This window comes from Oncorhynchus mykiss, chromosome 25, assembly GCF_057628025.1.
Source record: "Oncorhynchus mykiss isolate SJ-2025 chromosome 25, ASM5762802v1, whole genome shotgun sequence".
NCBI classification, from domain to species: domain Eukaryota; kingdom Metazoa; phylum Chordata; class Actinopteri; order Salmoniformes; family Salmonidae; genus Oncorhynchus; species Oncorhynchus mykiss.
In genome coordinates, this window is record NC_143046.1 from 76,839,210 (window position 1) to 76,859,909 (window position 20,700).

Sequence of the window (20,700 nt, forward strand, 5' to 3'; positions counted from 1 at the left end):
AACTCCTGACAACACACACTAAACCAAACTGTCACTGTACTTTCACACAATTAACTATATTCTAATATCAAACATGGGTGATAAACCTAAAGTTGTAGAACCAGTGATTGTATTTTTCCAATGTTTTGCCAGTGTTTCTCACCGAGTGTGAGGCCTTCTGGGAACTCGTCCTTGAGGTCAAAGAGCTCTCCGAAGGCTTTGAGGAACTCCAGCACCATGAGAGCATCTCCGAACAGCTCTGCAGGCAGACGGGTCTCCACCGGCACTGGGGCTGGGAGATCCTGGACATGATTCCATAGAGGAGAGTCAGAGGCCTAAACATGCTAACTTTACTTACCAACTTAGAGATCCCATTTAGGACAATGTTTCACAACTGTTGTGTCTTAAAACACAAAAGGCTAACATGGACGCAGATGAGTTTCCGCTGTATAGCCAACTCATATCGAACACAGAAGTTGCCTATACAGCACCAACTTTCTTGTATCAATGAGAAAAAGTAAGCGTTTCAATTACGGAGGATGAGGCCAAACAAAAACTAGCTAAGGTTGGGGCTGCTTACCTTCAGGTCGTCACACTCCATGTCTTCTCTGGGTTTGCTCCAGATCTTTAGTCTCTCTGCATATTTCTTCTTCTCCTCCTTCAGCTTCTCTCTCTCCTGCAATATAGTATTACGATCCATACAGTGTAATCTATATTAAGTGATCTGAGACGTTGTATGGTGTACAAATGTAAATTAAAAACCCAGTGATATCGATCAAAAATAATGTTAATCGTAACGTACTTTTTCCTTTTCCACTTTCATACGTTCTTTCTCGTCTTTCCTCCTCTGCTTCTCCTCTTCAAACATCTTTTTCATCTCTTCCCTCTTCTTTTCTTTGTCCTCCTTCTCTTTCTTTTTGGCCCCCAGGTCATCTTCCCTCTCCCGATTGGCCTTTTCATGTGCTGAACATGACAGATTTATTAAAACACATTGTCACCATTCTTGATATATAGATTAAATGTGGCAGCCAAACCATGGGATCATTCATACATCTTTTGGCAGACTCATTAGCACTTACATGCTAACACTGCACTACTTTTTGCACTTACATGATAACATGCTAAGAATTATCTACTAATATCCAACTAATCTACTGGACTCACCCGTAGCTATCATCTCCTCTTTCTGCTGCATCAGACGAAGCTTTTCCTCTGCTGCCTACAGTAAAGGAAATAAATAATCAAAACGCAATCGTCTCTTAAAATGGTTCACATTTCGTCACAAGTCGTACTGAGCAAATTCATGGTGGAAGTCAAACAAAAAGTTAGCATTTACAATATAATAAGATTGTTATAACATATTCGCTGAGTAATCATAACAAAGGGTGTACATATGGGATGTGTCCAAAATGGCAGCCTATTCCCTATACAGTGTACGACTTGACCAGGACCTGTAGAGCCATATGGGACAAGTACATTGCCAATCCTCACCTCTCGAGGAGAAGAATCATTCTTGGGCCTGCTCCGCCCTTTAGGAGGAGGACTGAAGACAAACACAGGCGGCTGGTCAGGGAAAAACTGGGAGAAGTGCTGTTCTGCCAACTTGTACTTAGCAACAGTTGATGCCTAAGCATGAAACACAAATAAGAAACTGTTGGCAACAACACTAGCGCAAAATGACAGTTCCTTGATTCTAGGGCTGACCCAAATTAGTCGACAGATTTTTTTTGTCGTCAAGCAGTAGCACACACACACTTCGGGAAGTATTCAGACCTAGACTTTTTCCACATTGTTACATTACAGCCTTATTCTAAAATAGATGGTTTTTTTTATTCCCCTCAACAAACACACAACCCATAATGACAAAGCAAAAACATGGTAAGAAATGTTTGCAAATGTATTAAAAATAAACTGAAATATCACATTTACATAAGTATTCAGACCTTTCCCCCAGTACTTTGTTGAAGCATCTTTGGCAGTGATTACAACCTGGAGTCTTCTTGGGTAACCGCTACAAGCTTGGCACACCTGTATTTGGAGAGTTTCTCCCATTCTTCTCTGCAGAGACTCTCAAGCTTTGTCAGGTTGGATGGGAAGCGTCGCAGCACAACTATTTTTCAGGTCTCGCCAGATGTTCGAGCAGGTTCAAGTCCAGGCTCTGGCTGGGCCACTTAAGGACATTGAGTCTTTTCCCGAAGCCAGTCCTGCATTGTCTTGGCTGTCTGCTTAGGGTCATTGTCCTGTTAACCTGCTCAGGGCCTCCGACTGGACTTCAGCAAGGATCTCTCTGTACTTCGTGCCGTTCATCTTTGCCTCAATCGCTCAGTCCCTGCCACTGAAAAATATCCCCACAGCATGATGCTGCCACCACGATCCCCATAGGGCTGGTGTCAGGTTTCCTCCAGATGTGATGTTTAGCATTCAGTCCAAGGAGTTCAATATTGGTTTCATCAGACCAGAGGACTTTGTTTCTCATGGTCAGAGTCCTTTAGGTGCCTTTTGGAAGACTCCAAGCAGGCTGTCATGTGCCTTTTACTGAAGAGTGACTTCCATCTTGCAACTCTACCATAAAAGGCCTGATTGGTGGAGTGCTGCAGAGAGATGGTTGTAATTCTGGAAGGTTCTCCCATCTCCACAGATGAACTCTGGAGCTCAGTCAGAGTGACCATCAGGTTCTTGGTCACCTCCCTGACCAAGGCCCTTCTCCCCCGATTGCTCAGTTTGGCCGGGCGGCCAGCTCTAGGTGGTTCCAAACTTCTTCCATTTAAGAATGACGGAGGCCATTGTGTTCTTGGGGACCTTCACTGCAGCAGAAATGTTTTATTACCCTTCCTCAGATCTTTACCTCGACACAATCCTGTCTCGGAGCTCTACGGACAATTCCTTCAACCTCAGCTTGGTTTTTGCTCTGACATGCACTGTCAACTGTGGGACCTTATACAGACAGGTGTGGGCCTTTCCAAATCATGTCCAATCAACTGAATTTACCACAGGTGGACTCCAATCAAGTTGTAGAAACAGGATGTACCGGAGCTTAATTTCAAGTCTCATATCAAAGGGTCTGAATACAGCCAACAGCTGTGTCTGTCCCAAGCTCACTGGTGCAGGAAACTTGATACAATGTTGCAAGTTCACTAGCACCTGCTTCAGGCCTGAGCCAAGTTAATAGTTGATACAATGTTTCCAGTTCATTGCAGACAGGCCATGCGTAGACAAATGTGATTTAATGTTTAATTTGCTAGATTTAAGTAGGCTATTTTTTACATAGTTGGCCATATTTATTCATTTATTTTATTGAACCTTTATTTATTTTTTTACCTTTATTTAACTAGGCAAGTCAGTTAAGAACAAATTCTTATTTTCAATGACGGCCTAGTGGGTTCAGGAGCAGAACGACAGATTTGTACCTTGTCAGCTCGGGGATTTGAACTTGCAACCTTCCGGTTACTAGTCCAACGCTCTAACCACTAGGCTTCTTATTTACAATGACAGCCTGCCAAGAGGCAAAAGATGTCCTGCGGGGACAGGGGCTGGGATTAAATAGATGTTAAACCTAAAAAGTATAATTTTCTTTATTAATCACATGACAATGATTGAGATATGAAGACTTATTATAAATGAAACTGTTCCACAAAAATGTTGATATGAAAAACATAACTGGCACGCAGATTGGTAGAATTGGTAAGAAATTGGCATTCCACATGAGAAAGGTTGCCGACTCCTCGTGTAGCCTATTGTAAGCAACTTCAGGAGAGTAAAAGCCAGCAGGAGTTTGAAGAGAATGGTTGGGTCTGGTTGGTTGGGTCTGGTTGAGTTCTAGATCTCTGGCTCATTCGAGTCATTTGCGTGTTATTTCATCGAACAGTAAGCTTAAAGCATCAGATAAGCTCAATGCATACAGTGGATTTTATTTTAAAAAACGCATAGGGTCTGTCTATATGGAAAAATACACATTTACAAATCGATTGGTCGAAAGAAGAGACACATTTTGGTTGACCAAGGTTCTGTAGTCGGGGACGGCCCTACTTGATTCAAATGGCCACAAGATCCTTAAGAGTTTTTGCTTAAAAAGGAACACACACCAACGGGCATATTTCATAATATTTTCAAGTTCAATCTTAATACCTTGATCATAACGACTCCGTTCTGTGGTTCACAATGCTGTTTGAGCAGCAGCTTTAGTCTGTCTCGTGAAAACGTGTTCTTCTTACGGCTAAAATAAGCGAGCAAGAGACAGGAATAACGGTTAGTGGTTCCATTTAAAAAGTCAGAGGGGATTAACTGTTGAATAAGAACAATACAAGCTACCAGAACATTGTTAGTCAGTAGGTTAGTCTCACCTCATCTGACCAGCCTTGGTGAATATGGGAACACTGCCTTCCTTGATGGGCCGTACTTTGTACTTGAACACAGACGGGTTGACAGATTTCTTTGTCTTGCTTTAAACATGACGGGGGGGGCAAAAAGGTATTAATCCATGCTAACAAAGAAACTAAAAACAGGGGCAAAGACTTGGTGTGCATGTGCAATGGCACCCTAGTCCCTATAAAGTGCACTACTTTTGACCATAGGGATTAGGATGCATATTCAGATGCAGCTCTGAATAGCTTGGCTTACAGACTGACCCATTGGCCTTTGATTTGGGGCTTTTAGGAGAGTCCTCCTCACTGTCACTGATGATGATGAAGTCCCCCTCCATCTGAAGTTTGGCATGCCCATTGACCGGCCCGTTGGAATGGTTGGGAGACTGCACATCCAAGATTTCACATAGCTGCCTGTAGGAAATATTCAAAACACATTTCAATTGATTGAAAAACACAGCTGCATGGTCAATCCGATGCATGTAAAACACACACACAGATGGCAAAAACAAATACACAGATGAAGTAGGAAGTTTACATACACCTTAGCCAAATACATTCCAACTCAGTTTCACAATTCCTGACATTTAATCCTTGTAAAAATTCCCCGTCTTAGGTCAGTTAGGATCACTACTTTAAGAATGTGAAATGTCAGAATAGAGAGAATTATTTCAGCTTTTATTTCTTTCATCACATTCCCAGTGGGTCAGAAGTTTACATACACTCAATTAGTATTGGGAAGCAATGCCTTTAAATTGCTTCACTTGGGTCAAACGTTTCAGGTAGCCTTCCACAAGCTCCCCACAATAAGTTGGGTGAATTTTGGCCCATTCCTCATGACAGAGCTAGTGTAACTGAGTCAGGTTTGTAGGCCTCCTTGCTCGCATACGTTTTCAGTTATGCCCACAAATTTTCTATGGGATTGAGGTCAGGGCTTTGTGATGGCCACTCCAATTCCTTGACTTTGTTGTCCTTAAGCCATTTTGCCACAACTTTGGAAGTATGCTTGGGGTCATTGTCCATTTGGAAAACCCATTTGCGACCAAGCTTTAAACTTCCTGTCTGATGTCTTGAGATGTCGCTTCAATATATCCACATAATTTTTCCTTCCTCATGATGCCATCTATTTTGTGAAGTGCACCAGTCCCTCCTGCAGCAAAGCACTCCCACAACATGATGCTGCCATCCCAGTGCTTCACGGTTGGGATGGTGTTCTTCGGCTTGCAATCGGGCCATTTTTCCTACAAAAATAACAATGGGCATTATGGCCAAACAGTTCTATTTTTGTCTCATCAGACCAGAGGACGTTTCTCCAAAAGTACAATATTGTCCCCATGTGCAGTTGCAAACCGTAGTCTGTCTTTTATAGGGTAGTTTTAGAGCAGTGGCTTCTTCCTCGCTAAGCGGCCTTTAAGGTTATGTCGATATAGGACTCGTTTTACTGTGGATATAGATACCTTTGTACCCGTTTCCTCCAGCATCTTCACAAGATCCTTTGCTGTTGTTCTGGGATTGATTTGCACTTTTTGCACCAAAGTACATTCATCTCTAGGAGATAGAAAGCGTCTCCTTCCTGAGCGGTATGACGGCTGCGTGGTCCCATGGTGTTCATGCTTGCGTACTATTGTTTGTACAGATGAACGTGGTACCTTCAGGCTTGTGGAAATTGCTCCCAAGGATAAACCAGACTGGTGGAGGTCTATAGAGTTTGAAGGTAGGCCTTGAAATACATCCACAGGTACACCTCCAATTGACTCAAATTATGTCAATTGGCCTATCAGAAGCTTCTAAAGCCTCAACATCATTTTCTGGAATGAACCAAGCGGTTTATAAGGCACAGTCAACTTAGTGTATGTAAACTTCCGACCCACTGGAATTGTGATACAGTGAATTATAAGTGAAATAATCTGTCTGTAAACTTGTTGTAAACTTGTTGTAAACTAAATTGTTGGAAAAATGACTTGTGTCATGCAAAGTAGATGTCCTAACCGACTTGCCAAAACTATAGTTTGTTAACAAGACATTAGTGGAGTGGTTGAAAAACGAGTTTATGACTCCAACCTAAGTATGTAAACTTCCGACTTCAACTGTGTGTGTGTAATATATCTCTTGAATGAAATCTCTTGAATGAAAGTGTTTGTTTTGTTGCCCAATACAAGGAGATAGCAAATAGGAAACAAAGCTAAATCACTGAAAACCCCTGTATTACAAGTCCATGGGGCTTCTAAGGTCCAGTTAGAGCTCTGCTACCCCACCCCGGTAGGTCTCAACATTGTACAGTGGGTTAGGGCCGGGTAGGGCCTGTTTTTCTATCAATAACTAAGGAACAGCTAGTACTCATGTATCATTAACATTCTGAAGCTGAGCCATTTGCTTGTGCTCTGCTGCGTAGTACATATTCCATGTACATATAGCGTCAGAAGTGCTTCAACCTCTTTAAATAAGACTAAAACATTGTCTGACTCCACAGGAGAGATTATTTTACTGAAAATAAAATGTTCCTTGAGTTGAGTGACGAAAAGTAGCTGGTTCACAGCCAACTGCTCTCAGTCTCGTCACCAAGCAGAGGTGTTGCTATGGATACTCACAAGTCATGCACAGAGTGTATGCAGCACAAGACAGACGAGCAGCTAATGGAAGTTATTTCTGATTTAGGGCAGGACCAGGGCTTAAATTTCACATTAGAAAATTGGGCCTAGGTAGGGTAGGGTCTAAACGTCACGAGCATAGATGGGGCTTAAAATTCATTCAGTGAAAGGCTCTAGGTCTAGTTCATTAACATGTTTAAAATTAGATTAAATCTGCTCAATAACTGTACTTGTAACAATAGTCATAGTAGCAGAATTGAAATGGTCATTGTTGAGGCCCAGAATATTTGTAACAATACATGCTCGCACTAATACCTAAACCACTGGCCTACTCCCCCTTCCCTCTGCCCCCCCTGCTGTGGGTGCATGTTGCTTCTTGTCTGGCATTCTCTCACTCAGCTACCTACTGCTAAGCTGTGATAATGTAATGTCTGGGACAACTCCTTTTGCTGGCTCAGCCAATCACAGAGCCTGCCTTAGGTCCATCCACTCAGTCCCTCCCGTTGTGTTATTTTCAAAGTTCAGTTTATGATGGCTGACCGATGTCCTCTTGGAATGAAGAGGGCTCATTTATTTAGATCCATATGCCCAGTGGCTTCTATAATCTAGTAGCCACAGGATAAGGACGGTCAGGAGACAGCCTACAGAGGGGAGGTCTGAGACTTAGTGTGGTCCCAGGACAACAACCTCTCCTTCAACGTCAATAAAACCAAGGAGCTGATCGTGGACGACAGGAGTAAGAGCACACTCCCATCCATCCCCACAATGGAGCGCGACATCCACACTGCTCAAATCAAAAGGCCAAAGCATATTTCTTGTTGCATAATAATGTTGGCAGAAGACTACCCTTAGTAGGACTGGTAACTATAGACTTAATGTTATGGGTACCTGGCTGCTCTACAGTAGCTAACAAGAAATACATTGAAAAATGTACAATCAGGGCTCTCCCTAGGATTTTCTGAGATGGTTGTGCTGATGTAGGCCTAAATGTTAGGTAGGGGTAAGGTCCAGAAGGAGTCAGTCAACTTCCCACTCAGGAAGTTGAAGACATTATATACAGTACCAGTCAAAAGTTTGGACACACTCATTCAACGATTTCTTTAGTCATCAAAACTATGAAATAACAAATAAGGAATTATGTAGTAACCAACAACAACAAAAAAGTGTTTGATTCTTCAAAGTAGCCACCCATTGCCTGGAAGACAGCTTTGGCCATTCTTGGCAATCTCTCAACCAGCTTCATGAGGTAGTCACCTGGAATATATTTCAATTAACAGGTGTGCCTTGTTTAAAGTTAATGTGGCATTTCTTTCCTTCTTAATGCATTTGAGCCAATCAGTTGTGTTGTGACAAGCTAGTGGTGGTATACAGAAGACAACCCTATTTGGTAAAAGAACAAGTACATATTATGGCAAGAACAGCACAAGTAAGCAAAGAGAAACAAAAGTCCATAATTACTTTAAGACATGAAGGTCAGTCAATGTGGAAAATTAAGAACTTTGAACATTTCTTCAAGTGCAGTCACAGAAACCATCATGAGCTATGATGAAACTGGCTCTCATGAGAACCGCCACAGGAAAGGAAGACCCAGAGTTACCTCTGCTGCAGAGGATAAGTTTATTAGAGTTACCAGCCTCAAAGATTGCAGCCCTAATAAAGGTCACAGACACATAAATAACTGCTCGGCGAAGACCGCGTGAAATCAGGCCTTCATCGTCAATTTGCTGCAAAGACACCACTATTAAAAGGACACCAATAATAAGAAGAGAAGCCATTGTGTTTGAAGATGGCGCCGGAGGGGATAGCTGCAGTCTTATCGGCTCTTAACCAACCATGATATTTTGTTTGTTTTTTTTTCACGTTGTTCGTAACTTGTTTTGTACATAATGTTGCCGCTTCCTTCTCTTATGACCGAAAAGAGCTTCTGGACTTCAGAACTGCGATTACTCACCTCAAACTGGACAAAGAGTTCCTCAATAAGTTGAACGGGAGGGAGATACTACTGACACCCGACCAGACCCAGATCCCCGGCATTCGCTGGAGAAGGAAATTGAGATTTCGCAGCAAAAGATCAGGGTGCCTTGTGAGGATCAGGCGACGAGTGGCTAATCTGCATTTGCCTTCCGTCCTGCTAGGTAACATTCAATCGCTGGAAAATAGATGGGACGAACTGAAAGCATGTATATCCTACCAACGGGACATTAACTGTAATATCTTATGTTTCACGAGTCGTGGCTGAACGACGACATTAAGAACATAGAGCTGGCGGGTTATACACTACATCAGTAGGACAGAACAGCAGCCTCTGGTAAGACACAGGGCGGGGGTCGATGCATACATGTTAACAACAGCTGGTGCACGGTATCTAAAGGAAGTCTCGAGATTTTGCTCGCTTGAGGTAGAGGATCTAATGATAAGCTGTAGACCAAACAATCTACCCTGTAGACCACATAATCTACATGCCACCAGACTGATGCTGGCACTAAAACTGCACTCAATGAGCTGTATACCTCCATAAGCAAACAGGAAAACACTCATCCAGAGGCAGTGCTCCTAACGGCCGGGGACGTTAATGCAGGGAAACTTAAATCAGTTTTACCTCATTTCTATCAGCAGGTTAAATATGCAACCACAAAACTTCTAGACCACCTTTACTCCACACACTCAGAGTGAAAAGTACAAAGCTCTCCCTCGCCCTCCATTTGCCAAATCTGACCATAATCCTCAAAAAGGTTCTACAGCTGCACCATCGAGAGCATCTTGACGGGTTGCATCACTGCCTGGTATGACAACTGCTCGGGCTCTGACCACAAGCCACTACAGAGGGTAGTGTGTATGGCTCAGTACAGAGGTCAAGCTTCCTGCCATCCAGGATCTCTATACCAGGAGGTGTCAGAGGAAGGAAGGCCCTAAAAATTCTCAAGGACTCCAACCACCCTAGTCATAGGCTGTTCTCTCTGCTCCCGCACGGGAAGCGGTACCGGAACGCCAAGTCTAGGTCCAAGAGGCTTCTAAACAGCTTCTACCCCCAAGCCATAAGACTCCTGAACAGCTAATCAAAACGGCAACCCAGACTATTTGCATTGCGACCCCCCCACCTACGCTGCTACTCTTATCTATGCATAGTCACTTTAATAACTCTACCTACATATACATACTACCTTAACTAACCGGTTCCCCCCCCATATTGACTCTGTACCGTTAGCGCATGTATACCGCCCTGCTATTGTTATTTAGTGCTGCTCTTTAATGATTTGTTTCTCTTCTATTTTATTGTTATTTTTAACTGCATTGTTGGTTAAGGGCTTGTAAGTAAGCACTTCACTGTAAGGTGAAATGTGACACAATTTGATTTGAGACTTGTCTGGGCCAAGAAACAGGATCAATGGGCATTAGACTGAGATTTTTGGTTCCAATCGCCATGTCTTCATGAGACGCAGAGAAGATGAACAGACGACCTCTGTATGTGCAGTTCCCACCATGAAGCATGGAGATGGTGTTTTGCTGGTGGCACAGATTTATTTAGAATTCAAGGCACACTTAACCTGCATGGCTACCACAGCATTCTACAGTGACAAGCCATCCCATCTGGTTTGCACTTAGTGGTACTATCTTTGTTTTTCAACAGGAAAATGACCCAACACACCTCCAGGCTGTGTAAGGGCTATTTGACCAAGAAGGAGAGTGATGAGTGCTGCATCAGATGACCTGGCCTCCACAATCACTTGACCTCAACCCAATTGAGATGGTTTGGGATGAGTTGGACTACATAGTGAAGGACAAGCAGCCAACAAGTGCAAAGCTGTCATCAAGGCAAAGGGTGGCAACTTTGAAGAATCTCAAATATAGAAATATATTGATTTGTTTAACACTTTTTTGGTTATTACATGATTCCGTGTGTTATTTCGTAGTTGACGTCTTCACTATTACTCTACAATGTAGAAAATAGTAAAAATAAAGAAATCCTTGAATGAGTGTCCAAACTTTTGACTGGTACTGTACATATTACCTCAACTAACCTGTACCCCCTGCATATAGCCTCATTATTGTTGTGGGGCGGCAGGGTAGCCTAGTGGTTAGAGCGTTGGACTAGTAACCGGAAGGTTGCGAGTTCAAACCCCCGAGCTGACAAGGTACAAATCTGTCGTTCTGCCCATGAACAAATCTGTCGTTCTGCCCACTGTTCCCAGGCCGTCATTGAAAATAAGAATTTGTTCTTAACTGACTTGCCTGGTTAAATAAAGGTAAAATAAAAAATTTAAAAAAAAATTAATGCTAGTTTATTTTTTTACTTTGTAAGTAAGAATTTCACAGTAAGGCGCATTGTGACAAATACAATTCTATATTAGAGCTCCTCTGGTGCCCCTCTCCAAACAGGTCATAGCCAACTCTCAACCACATTGACAAAAATCCATGTATCGGTTTACTACAGAGAACATGATTTCACTGTCAAAGAGCTGGGCTCTACATTCACCAAGGTAATGCTAGTGAACATAAATAAACAAGACATTGGATGAATACTACTTTGGCTAAATACAGGAACTATCAAAGCACCGAGACTCATAGGGAGAGAACGTAAAAGGCATTGTAGTCCTTCAGGAAGCTGGTATAAAACCAAATGATATCAGACCCCTGGTTAGAAGTGAAACTGATGACACTAGATGAGGTCATATGTATAAAATAAAGTGAAACTGATGACTGTCGGGGAGGTCATCATATGGATAAAACCAACACATTACCCGACACTGGTGCGGCTCAGAACACCCAGATTACAGTAAAGTTGAGTACAACTGATGATGCTTGGTGAGGTCATGTGGTTAAATTAACACTTTACCTGGTACCGGAGCGGGTCACAACGTCCACAATCTCCCCAGGGAAGAACCTCTCCTTGACGTAAGAATACACATCATCACAGATCTCATGGAGCCGGGTACGGTATGTGAGGGCTGTGAGGTGCAGCAGGGGGACCACCAGGGCTGAGGGGAAGCTCTGGAGGCTCTGACGACCTCTCTTCTCACAGTCCAGAGCTTCCAGGTAGGTCAGGCCAGGCTTGCCCGTCACCGCACAGCTCCACACTAGGCTGTTGCATAGGATGGTCCTCTCAAAGAAGTCACTTGTTGGGAGACGGGGTGATTCTAGTCAGTACAGATAATTGCATATCCCCTATAGTGTAACATCACTACTTTTGACAAGGGCCCTAATGTTTAAGGGCATGAAATTGCTCACTAATTTTGCATGTTGGGCTGGACATATGCAAAATATTGCTGCCCACATATTCATAGGAGGAAACGAAAACCAATGCTCACCCCAAATCAGCGTTAAAAACATAACACAACCTAACTTGCACAAAATATACCTTGCTCATCTGTGTACACTGTAAATATTGAAATGCTTTTCCAGTTTCTGCATCGATAGGACCTCAAAGTCATGTTGATCAGTCGGTCACACATGCTGACTAAATACAATTCCAAAGAAATTATACCTTAAGCAAAACCACAAATATAAAACAGTCTATCTTCAAAATAGTGATAAAATAATTAACAGAATTAAAAGATGTCTGTCACTGTCCCTCTACTAAATGTACAGTAACATGGGAACGTGCAGTCTATCTGGACTGAGGGCCAGGGTGAAAATTGTTTACCTTTCAAGAACCCCTTGAAATAAGTCAGTATTATTCGTAGGCAAGTCCGAATTAAAAAGTTTGTCTAGGCTATGGGTTACAAATTGCTAAAATATTTCACTATACACACTAGTTAACATGTTGCTTCCTAGTTAGCTAGCTATAAACAATCCCACAACAATGAGCCTGCCCACGTTCCACACGCGAACTGAGGCAAGACGAGTTGTGATGAGCGCGAACGGCTCTGCTCTCATTTTAGGACTATGTAAAAGTATCTAAGAGAGCATCCGATAACTTCTAAGACTGGTTAGATTAACCAACCAGTTACTCGATGGATATGACAGTAAATTACGGCAATAATTATAGTCAAATAAAGTTGACTCAAGTTGGATATTTTGCAACGCTAGCTTCAAGCTGGCTAGCAGGCCCAAATACTTGGTTAACACGGCTACGTTAAATGGTAGTCGCTCCAACACTACTAGCTAGCTATAGTAGCCGCTAAACTAGCGGTGATCAAGCTGGCTACACCTGCCAAATAAAGTTTGACAACTGAATAGAAATAACGGTTCTGACCCATTTCATCTGATGACTAGCTAAATAGGTGTCAACCAGACAATACATTATTAATGATTTACCAACTAGTTTATAATAAGTAGTACTTTGTCCATCTTCCAGCACCGCAGTGGATTTTAGCTTCTTAGCAAGCTAGCTAATGTTTGCTGTCACTATGGTTAAACTTTCCTAATTTGAGTTGAGACAAAATTGGATGCTCATTTAATAGTTAATAACTAACATTGATCATTATTTAATGTTAATGAATTTATCAATTTGGTCTTCACGTACTCGTATGTCCTGAAGATTTCATGTGTGACTTTGCAAAGAAACACTTCTTCATCTGGTTTGAGGTCCGCTGGGGGCTTCTGTCTGACAAACGGCTTTCTGTGGAGAAGCGGCATCTTTCTTTATCTTCGTCTCCGATTTGTCCTCTTTGAGACTCAAAAAGGAGGGAAAAGAAAGCCAGAAACCATGTAATTACAAAGTTTTAAATCAATATTCATCGGCAATAAACTCAGACATGAGGACAGTGACCCAAACATTTTTAAAAAATGGTCGTGATAAACTACGACAATTTTAAGAGGAAATCCAGCCTTTGTTAATGGCACACGCTTCCAGTAACACACAAAAGTGACGCTTTTCCAACCAACTCACATGAAAATGTGCTCAATGAATGGGAACCTGTCTGATATTAGCAATTAAAAATCTCGATGTTTAAACCACCCGAGAACATTTTCGCATACTAGAGGAAGAATTCAAGAGATTTACCGGATCGGTTATGTAACATTAAAACAATAATCCGCGGGAGAAAAATACAAAAAGTCAACGGACTGCCCCACTTCACCAGCAGACGGACTGCGTGTTGACTATAAATTTGATCCGCTCTATTTCACAGATGAGAAGCGCATAGAAGGGCGTAGCTTGAGTGAAGACTATATGATCTCCATTGGTTGTTTATCCCGCCAATCGCATCATCACCTCCAATCATGTTTATCTTCGTTGAACATCAGAGTGGAGAAGCAATATGGGATTTGTTACTACTTGATTCAGAGCATCATACAAATTAATAGTAAAACATAGCATATCTGTTCTGGTAAAACATACTTTTTCAACTGATACACAACCTTTGTACAGGTCGTATCTTCGTTGAACATCAGAGTGGAGAAGCAATATGGGATTTGTTACTACTTGATTCAGAGCATCATACAAATTAATAGTAAAACATAGCATATCTGTTCTGGTAAAACATACTTTTTCAACTGATACACAACCTTTGTACAGGTCGCATCATCACCTCCAATCATGTTTATCTTCGTTGAACATCAGAGTGGAGAAGCAATATGGGATTTGTTACTACTTGATTCAGAGCATCATACAAATTAATAGTAAAACATAGCATATCTGTTCTGGTAAAACATACTTTTTCAACTGATACACAACCTTTGTACAGGTTTGTGAGTGATCATAATCATAGCGCCTATACATATTATAGCGCCTAACATTTTCCACATGCATCCAACTTCCCGTCTGTCCGCCATGTGGGCTTTGAATCACCAATATGTACGTGCTTTGTTCTTATGCTGCGTTTACTCAGGCAGCCTTATTCTGATATTTTGACCAATTATTTGCAAAAGATCTGATTTGTAAAACTTGTCAGCTTGTGTAAACGCAGCAGCTTTCAGACTGAAAAAGTGACTGAAGGCCAATGTTCAACAATGGTGTCATGTTTACTATAACATGACTGCATTTTTTATTTGACCTTTATTTAACTAGGCAAGTCAGTTAACAGTTAAGAACAAATTCTTATTTTCAATGACAGCCTAGTGGGTTAACTGCCTGTTCAGAGGCAGATTTGTACCTTGTCAGCTCAAGGGGTTTGAACTTGCAACCTTTCGGTTACTAGTCCAACGCTCTAACCACAAGGCTACCCTGCCGCCCCATATGCATGATGCCTGTCTGGTGTAGTTAGAGAGCCTCATAACTAAGGTGCAAAATCCATCAAAGAGATTGTAATTACAATTGCCACAGAGTCCAAAATGAAACACTATTAAAGCGCTGCAAAAGAGATGTGATGCCATGCTGTTGGTAAAGAAGGCAACACAGAAGTTCCTCAGAGCTGGTGCCATTTAATAGCCACTTTCTGCTGTAATTATGCTACCCTCCCATGCTTCCTGTTTCAGAGGGGAACATACAAGAACCATCAGGCAAATGTTTTAACTACTCATTTACTACAGTATTTCAGACATTGGTCAAACATTTTCTGTAAAAAGGCTGACAAATCATTCACTGAACTGCAAAGTACATAACATTATCAGAGTGATATTTGGGATTTCTTATCACAGATCACTCAGTCATCTTTATAGATTGTTATACCTTGAACATGATATGGTAGGGCACAGTCCTATAAGATAATCCATCTGTAATTGCAGCAGAAAGTCAATATCCAAGGGACAGAAAGTCTGAGCAGATGTTTGGTCTTCACTCAGGGTCACAGTACCCTATACAGGTGTATATTTTTGAATGCGTCCAGGTCACCGTCCTTCCCCAGATAGACGTTGTAATCCAGAGGTAGTTCCTCTACCCACTTGCTGAGGTTGATCCCTCCCTGAAGGAGGAGCACAGTACAGCAAGAGAGGTGTGCATTATGCTTGAAGTTACACATCATAGAAACATTCAATTCTCAATGTGTGGAAAACAGAAAGTTTTTACAGGCATTTTCAGTACTTACCTGATGTGAAGAAAGTGCTTCCTGGAGGCTTGGAACGGTAACCAATAGAGCACCTTTCTTGCGGAAATTGTGAACGATAAAATACCAGGCTCTACAAAAGCACGAGGATAGAGACATTAGAGCAGGGTTTCCCAAAGTCCGTCCTCGGGACCCCAAGAGGTGCACATGTTGGTTTTTGTCCTGGTACTACACAGCATCATTACCAGATACAATATATGAGGAAGATCTCAATTGCATCCTTACCCCTCTCTCCTCATCAAAACCCATTGGAGGAGGTCAGAGGGGCGGGACCTCTGGCTTTCTCATCCAATTGGTTTTGAGAAGGAGACAGGACATGAGGAGTATGCAATTGAAATCTTCCAATGACCACTTACTGCATCCTATATTGCAGCGTTTCCCAAACTTGGTCCTTGGGAGCCCAAGGGGTGCACGTGTTGGTTTTTGTCCTGGTACTACACAGCTGATTCAGATAATCATCAAGCTTTGATCATTTGAATAAGCTGTGTAGTGTTAGGGCAAAAAACAAAATGTGCACCCCTTGGGTTCCTGAGGACCGAGTTTGGGAAACGCTGCATTATAGGATAATGATATTTTCTGTTGGAAAACTTTTTGAAACGATATGTCCTAATGAATACACCCCTGGTGTGGTGTCCAAGGTTTACCTACTTAATTTGGTCATTGGGCTGTAGAAAGTACTCAAACACATTGTTCATGATGAGAACATCTGCATTCTGTAACAGGGAATCCTGAGTACTGATATCTCCATGGATGACCTGCAGAAATGTGAGACAATGAGAGAAAGCTGTGGCAATTACATTCTTTAAAAACATAAAACAAAGATCAAGATAAATAAATGTAAAATTATACTAATGATCGCTTTACCTGTATTCGGTCACTGAAGCCATACTTCTCCACAGCCATATTCTGAAGCCTGACAAACTCTGCACTGATCTCTACCCCAACAAGCCGAATTGCAGAGCTGTACAGGTACCCCTGAAGCACAACAGATGACTGGAAGAGTAAATACTTTTTTGCCAAAGAATTCATGACATTTTCCAGCAATATTTTCACATAACCTTTAACAATACATCTCAATGCCATAAATGGTTTCCCTTTCATTCCAAACCAAACTGTAATTTACCCCATAGAGTACTGCCCCTAGCCTGGAACCCACATCCACCACTAGTCTCCCAGTCAGGTCTGGTAGGACATGCTGGAAAAGGAACTGGAGCTCCAATATCGAGAAGGAGTGAGAGATGAACTCTGAGAAAATAAACATTAAAATAAACATTAATTTGACACAATGCTGCCACATGAGGGTTATAAACCCACCCTTATCTTACACATCTATGCTGAACTAAAATATAAACGCAACTAGCAACAATTTTAAAGATTTTAGTGAGTTACAGTTCATAAGGAAATCAGTACATTTACAGTGCCTTGCGGAAGTATTCGGCCCCCTTGAACTTTGCGACCGTTTGCCACATTTCAGGCTTCAAACATAAAGATATAAAACTGTATTTTTTTGTGAACAATCAACAACAAGTGGGACACAATCATGAAGTGGAACGACATTTATTGGATATTTCAAACTTTTTTAACAAATCAAAAACTGAAAAATTGGGCGTGCAAAATTATTCAGCCCCTTTACTTTCAGTGCAGCAAACTCTCTCCAGAAGTTCAGTGAGGATCTCTGAATGATCCAATGTTGACCTAAATGACTAATGATGATAAATACAATCCACCTGTGTGTAATCAAGTCTGGCGCTACAAAGTATTAACTTTATGGGGCTGAATAATTTTGCACGCCCAATTTTTCAGTTTTTGATTTGTTAAAAAAGTTTGAAATATCCAGTAAATGTCGTTCCACTTCATGATTGTGTCCCACTTGTTGTTGATTCTTCACAAAAAAATACAGTTTTATATCTTTATGTTTGAAGCCTGAAATGTGGCAAACGGTCGCAAAGTTCAAGGGGGCCGAATACTTTCGCAAGGCACTGTAAATAAATAAATTAGGCCCTAATCTACAGATTTCACTTGACTGGGAATAAAGATATGCAACTGTTGGTCATAAATACCTTTAAAAATAATAATAATCTGGCCATTTTCTCCTTCACATGATCAAGCTGTTGATTGTGGCATGTGGAATGTTGTCTTACTCATCTTCAATGGCTGTGCAAAGTTGTTGGATACTGTCGGGATGTGGAACACTGTCGGGAAGTGAAACACGTCCACCCAGGGCATCCCAAACATGCTCAATGGGTGACATGCCTGGTGAGTATGCAAGCCATGGAATAACTGGGACATTTTCAGCATTAGGAATTGTGTACAGATCCTTGTGACATGGGGCAGTGCATTTTCATGCTGAAACATGAGATGATGGTGGCGGATGAATGGCACGCTAATGGGCCTCAGGATCTCATCACGGTATCTCTCTGCATTCAAATTGCCATCCATAAAATGCAATTGTGTTCATTGTCCAAAGCTTATGCCTACCCACACCATAACCCCACCACCCCCATGGGGCACTGTTCAGAACATTAACATCATCAAACCGCTCAACTAACACAACATCATACATGAGGTAGAGGTTGTGAGGCTGGTTGGACATACTTCCAAATTCTCTAAAACTACGTTGGAGGCGGTTTATGATAGAAATATGAACATTCAATTCTCTGGCAAAAGCTCTGGTGGACATTTCTGTATTAAGCATGTCAATTGCATGCTCTCAAAATGTGCGACATCTGTGGCATTGTGTTGTGTGATAAAACTGCACATTTTAGAGTGGCCTATTATTGTCCCAGCACAAGATGCACCTGTGTAATGATTATGCTGTTTAATACGCTTCCTGATATGCCACACCTGTCATGTTGATGGATTATCTTGGCAAAGGAGAAATGCTCACTAACAGGGATGTAAACACATTTGTGCATAATATTTGGGATAAATAATATTTTTGTGCTTATGGAACATTTATGGGATATTTTATTTCAGCTCATGAAACATGGGACCAATACTTTACATGCTGCGCTTATATTTTTGTTCAGTATGATTATTGATGGGCTTTGGGTAATTGGATTGTTGGTGAGATGGCATGATCCTTCAGAACATGTACAATGATTAACCAGGCAAGGCAAACCTTTTTTTCTTCTACTTTTTACACCTTTTTCTCCCCAATTTCGTGATATCCAATTGGTAGTTACAGTCTTGTCCTATCGCTGCAACTCCCGTACTGACTCGGGAGAGGCGAAGGTTGAGAGCCATGTATCCTCCGAAATACGACCCTGCCAAACCTCCCTGCTTCTTGACACACTGCTTGCTTAACCAAGAAGCCAGCCGCACCAACGTGTCGGAGGAAACACCGTAAAACTAGCGACCTAAGTCAGCGTGCATGTGCCTGGCCCACCACAAGGAGTCTCTAGAGCGCGGTGGGAAAAGGACATCCTGGCCGGCCAAACCCTCCCCTAACCCAGACGACGCTGGGCCAATTGTGCGCCGCCTCATGGGTCTCCGCTGGCTTCGACACTGCCTGGGATCAAACCCGGGTCTGTAGTTACGCCTGAAGCACTGCTTTGCTGTGCCATAGAGCACTGCGTCACTCGGGAGGCCCATGCTAGGCAAACCTACCCAGGGGAGCTGTTCTGTGAGTGCCACAGTTCAGGCAGTAGTTGCGGCTCATCTTGCCCTCCTCACAGAGTGTATCCACGGTGTCCTCGTCATACAGGAAAGCATCCACATGCAGTGTGGGCTGGGGTTTCTGTTGGGTCTGAATAATCAATTGATGATGAACATAATTAGTTCATTTGTGACAGTCAAAGCGATAGTACACCGAAATTACAAAATTACACTGGTTACTTACACTGTAAGCAGTCTCTGGACAAGGTATGACAGCAATCCATGCTTTGGTTTAGTTTCCCTGGACACAGTTTCCACATGCTAACATTTTAGCATTTGTGGCACAAATCCCATTCAAGCCATGGGACCGATAATACATTTTTCACACGTGTTCAAATCATCTGTGACTTTGTTCAGCTTCACAAGTTTAGATACTTTTGGATTATTTGGAGATGTGTGAAAAACAGTCCCATGACTTGATTGGGATTTGTACCACACACGTTAGCATGTGGAAACAGTTCAAGGGAAACTAAACCAAAGCATGGATTGTTGTCATACCTTGTCCATAGACTGCTTAGAGCGTAAGGAAACCAACGTAATTTTGTAATTTGGGTGAAATACCCATTTAATTACATAAAAGTCTAATTTTAAGTGTGAGTGTTTTTTAATTTTTATTCCTCTCTGAAAATAAAATACACACACCTTGCACCAAATACAAGCACTCCGCAAGTAAATTTGGCCCGGAGTAAAGATGTTGAGGAATGAAAGCAATTACAGTAACCCACCTTCTGAATAGCCAAGGACTCGGAGGAGAGCACAGCCTCCAAAGGAAGACATGCCCTAAGATCCTCAGAAATACTTTGAAGTATAACCTTTTGATTGTCAATCAATCCATCATCCACTTCATCTGCAAGAAACAAAATGACTAGCTAATGTAATACAGTTAAAACATCATAATCCAACATGAACATGGGATGGTTGGTTTAGTCTTAAAATAGCTAATGCCAGGGTTATTAAATACCAGAGTTTTTCATCCAGTCAATTAAACGTGGCAGGTCCTTTGAATTTACTCTGGAGAGTAATCGTACGATTTCTTTTTTTCCGTCTGAAAAGTTCATTTCAACAAATATTTTGCCACATACGATTGCTCATGCTTGAATGTATTGAACGCATGTGTAGAAAATACCGGATACGTATTTGAGATTTAAGGAGGCGCGATAATTGGAGCCCTATTAACAGTAGTGGTGAAATGGA

General features: G+C 41.9%; 2 protein-coding genes across 16 annotated transcripts in view; both read right to left on the reverse strand.

The window, feature by feature from the left end:
- The window catches only part of LOC110505782 (bromodomain adjacent to zinc finger domain protein 1A), a 41,021-nt gene extending 26,991 nt beyond the window's left edge, over positions 1–14,030 (reverse strand). For 2 of the 15 annotated variants that reach the window (XM_090221113.1, XM_036962344.2), the window contains exons 1-11: positions 13,758–14,030; positions 13,392–13,542; positions 11,763–12,041; positions 4,605–4,754; positions 4,320–4,418; positions 4,105–4,192; positions 1,471–1,605; positions 1,144–1,198; positions 782–942; positions 560–655; positions 143–281 (exon numbers count right to left, since the gene is read on the reverse strand). In XM_090221113.1, the coding sequence (XP_090077239.1) occupies positions 143–281; positions 560–655; positions 782–942; positions 1,144–1,198; positions 1,471–1,605; positions 4,105–4,192; positions 4,320–4,418; positions 4,605–4,754; positions 11,763–12,041; positions 13,392–13,504 (1,315 nt within the window). In that variant the 5' untranslated portion in view covers positions 13,505–13,542; positions 13,758–14,030. The remainder of the gene's footprint in view (positions 1–142; positions 282–559; positions 656–781; positions 943–1,143; positions 1,199–1,470; positions 1,606–4,104; positions 4,193–4,319; positions 4,419–4,604; positions 4,755–11,762; positions 12,042–13,391; positions 13,543–13,757) is intronic. The other 13 variants (XM_090221114.1, XM_036962345.2, XM_090221118.1 and 10 more) reach the window with 9 other exon arrangements.
- A 781-nt stretch (positions 14,031–14,811) lies between these two features.
- On the reverse strand, positions 14,812–20,699 carry LOC110505783 (class I SAM-dependent methyltransferase). Its single transcript, XM_021585219.3, has 8 exons — positions 20,468–20,699; positions 20,232–20,353; positions 19,459–19,597; positions 16,973–17,094; positions 16,714–16,824; positions 16,498–16,604; positions 15,832–15,922; positions 14,812–15,708 (listed from the first exon to the last, which is right to left on the reverse strand). Exons 1-8 carry the CDS (start codon positions 20,562–20,564, stop codon positions 15,592–15,594), a joined length of 906 nt encoding a protein of 301 aa, XP_021440894.1. The 5' UTR covers positions 20,565–20,699; the 3' UTR covers positions 14,812–15,591.
- Between the last annotated feature and the right edge of the window lies 1 nt (position 20,700).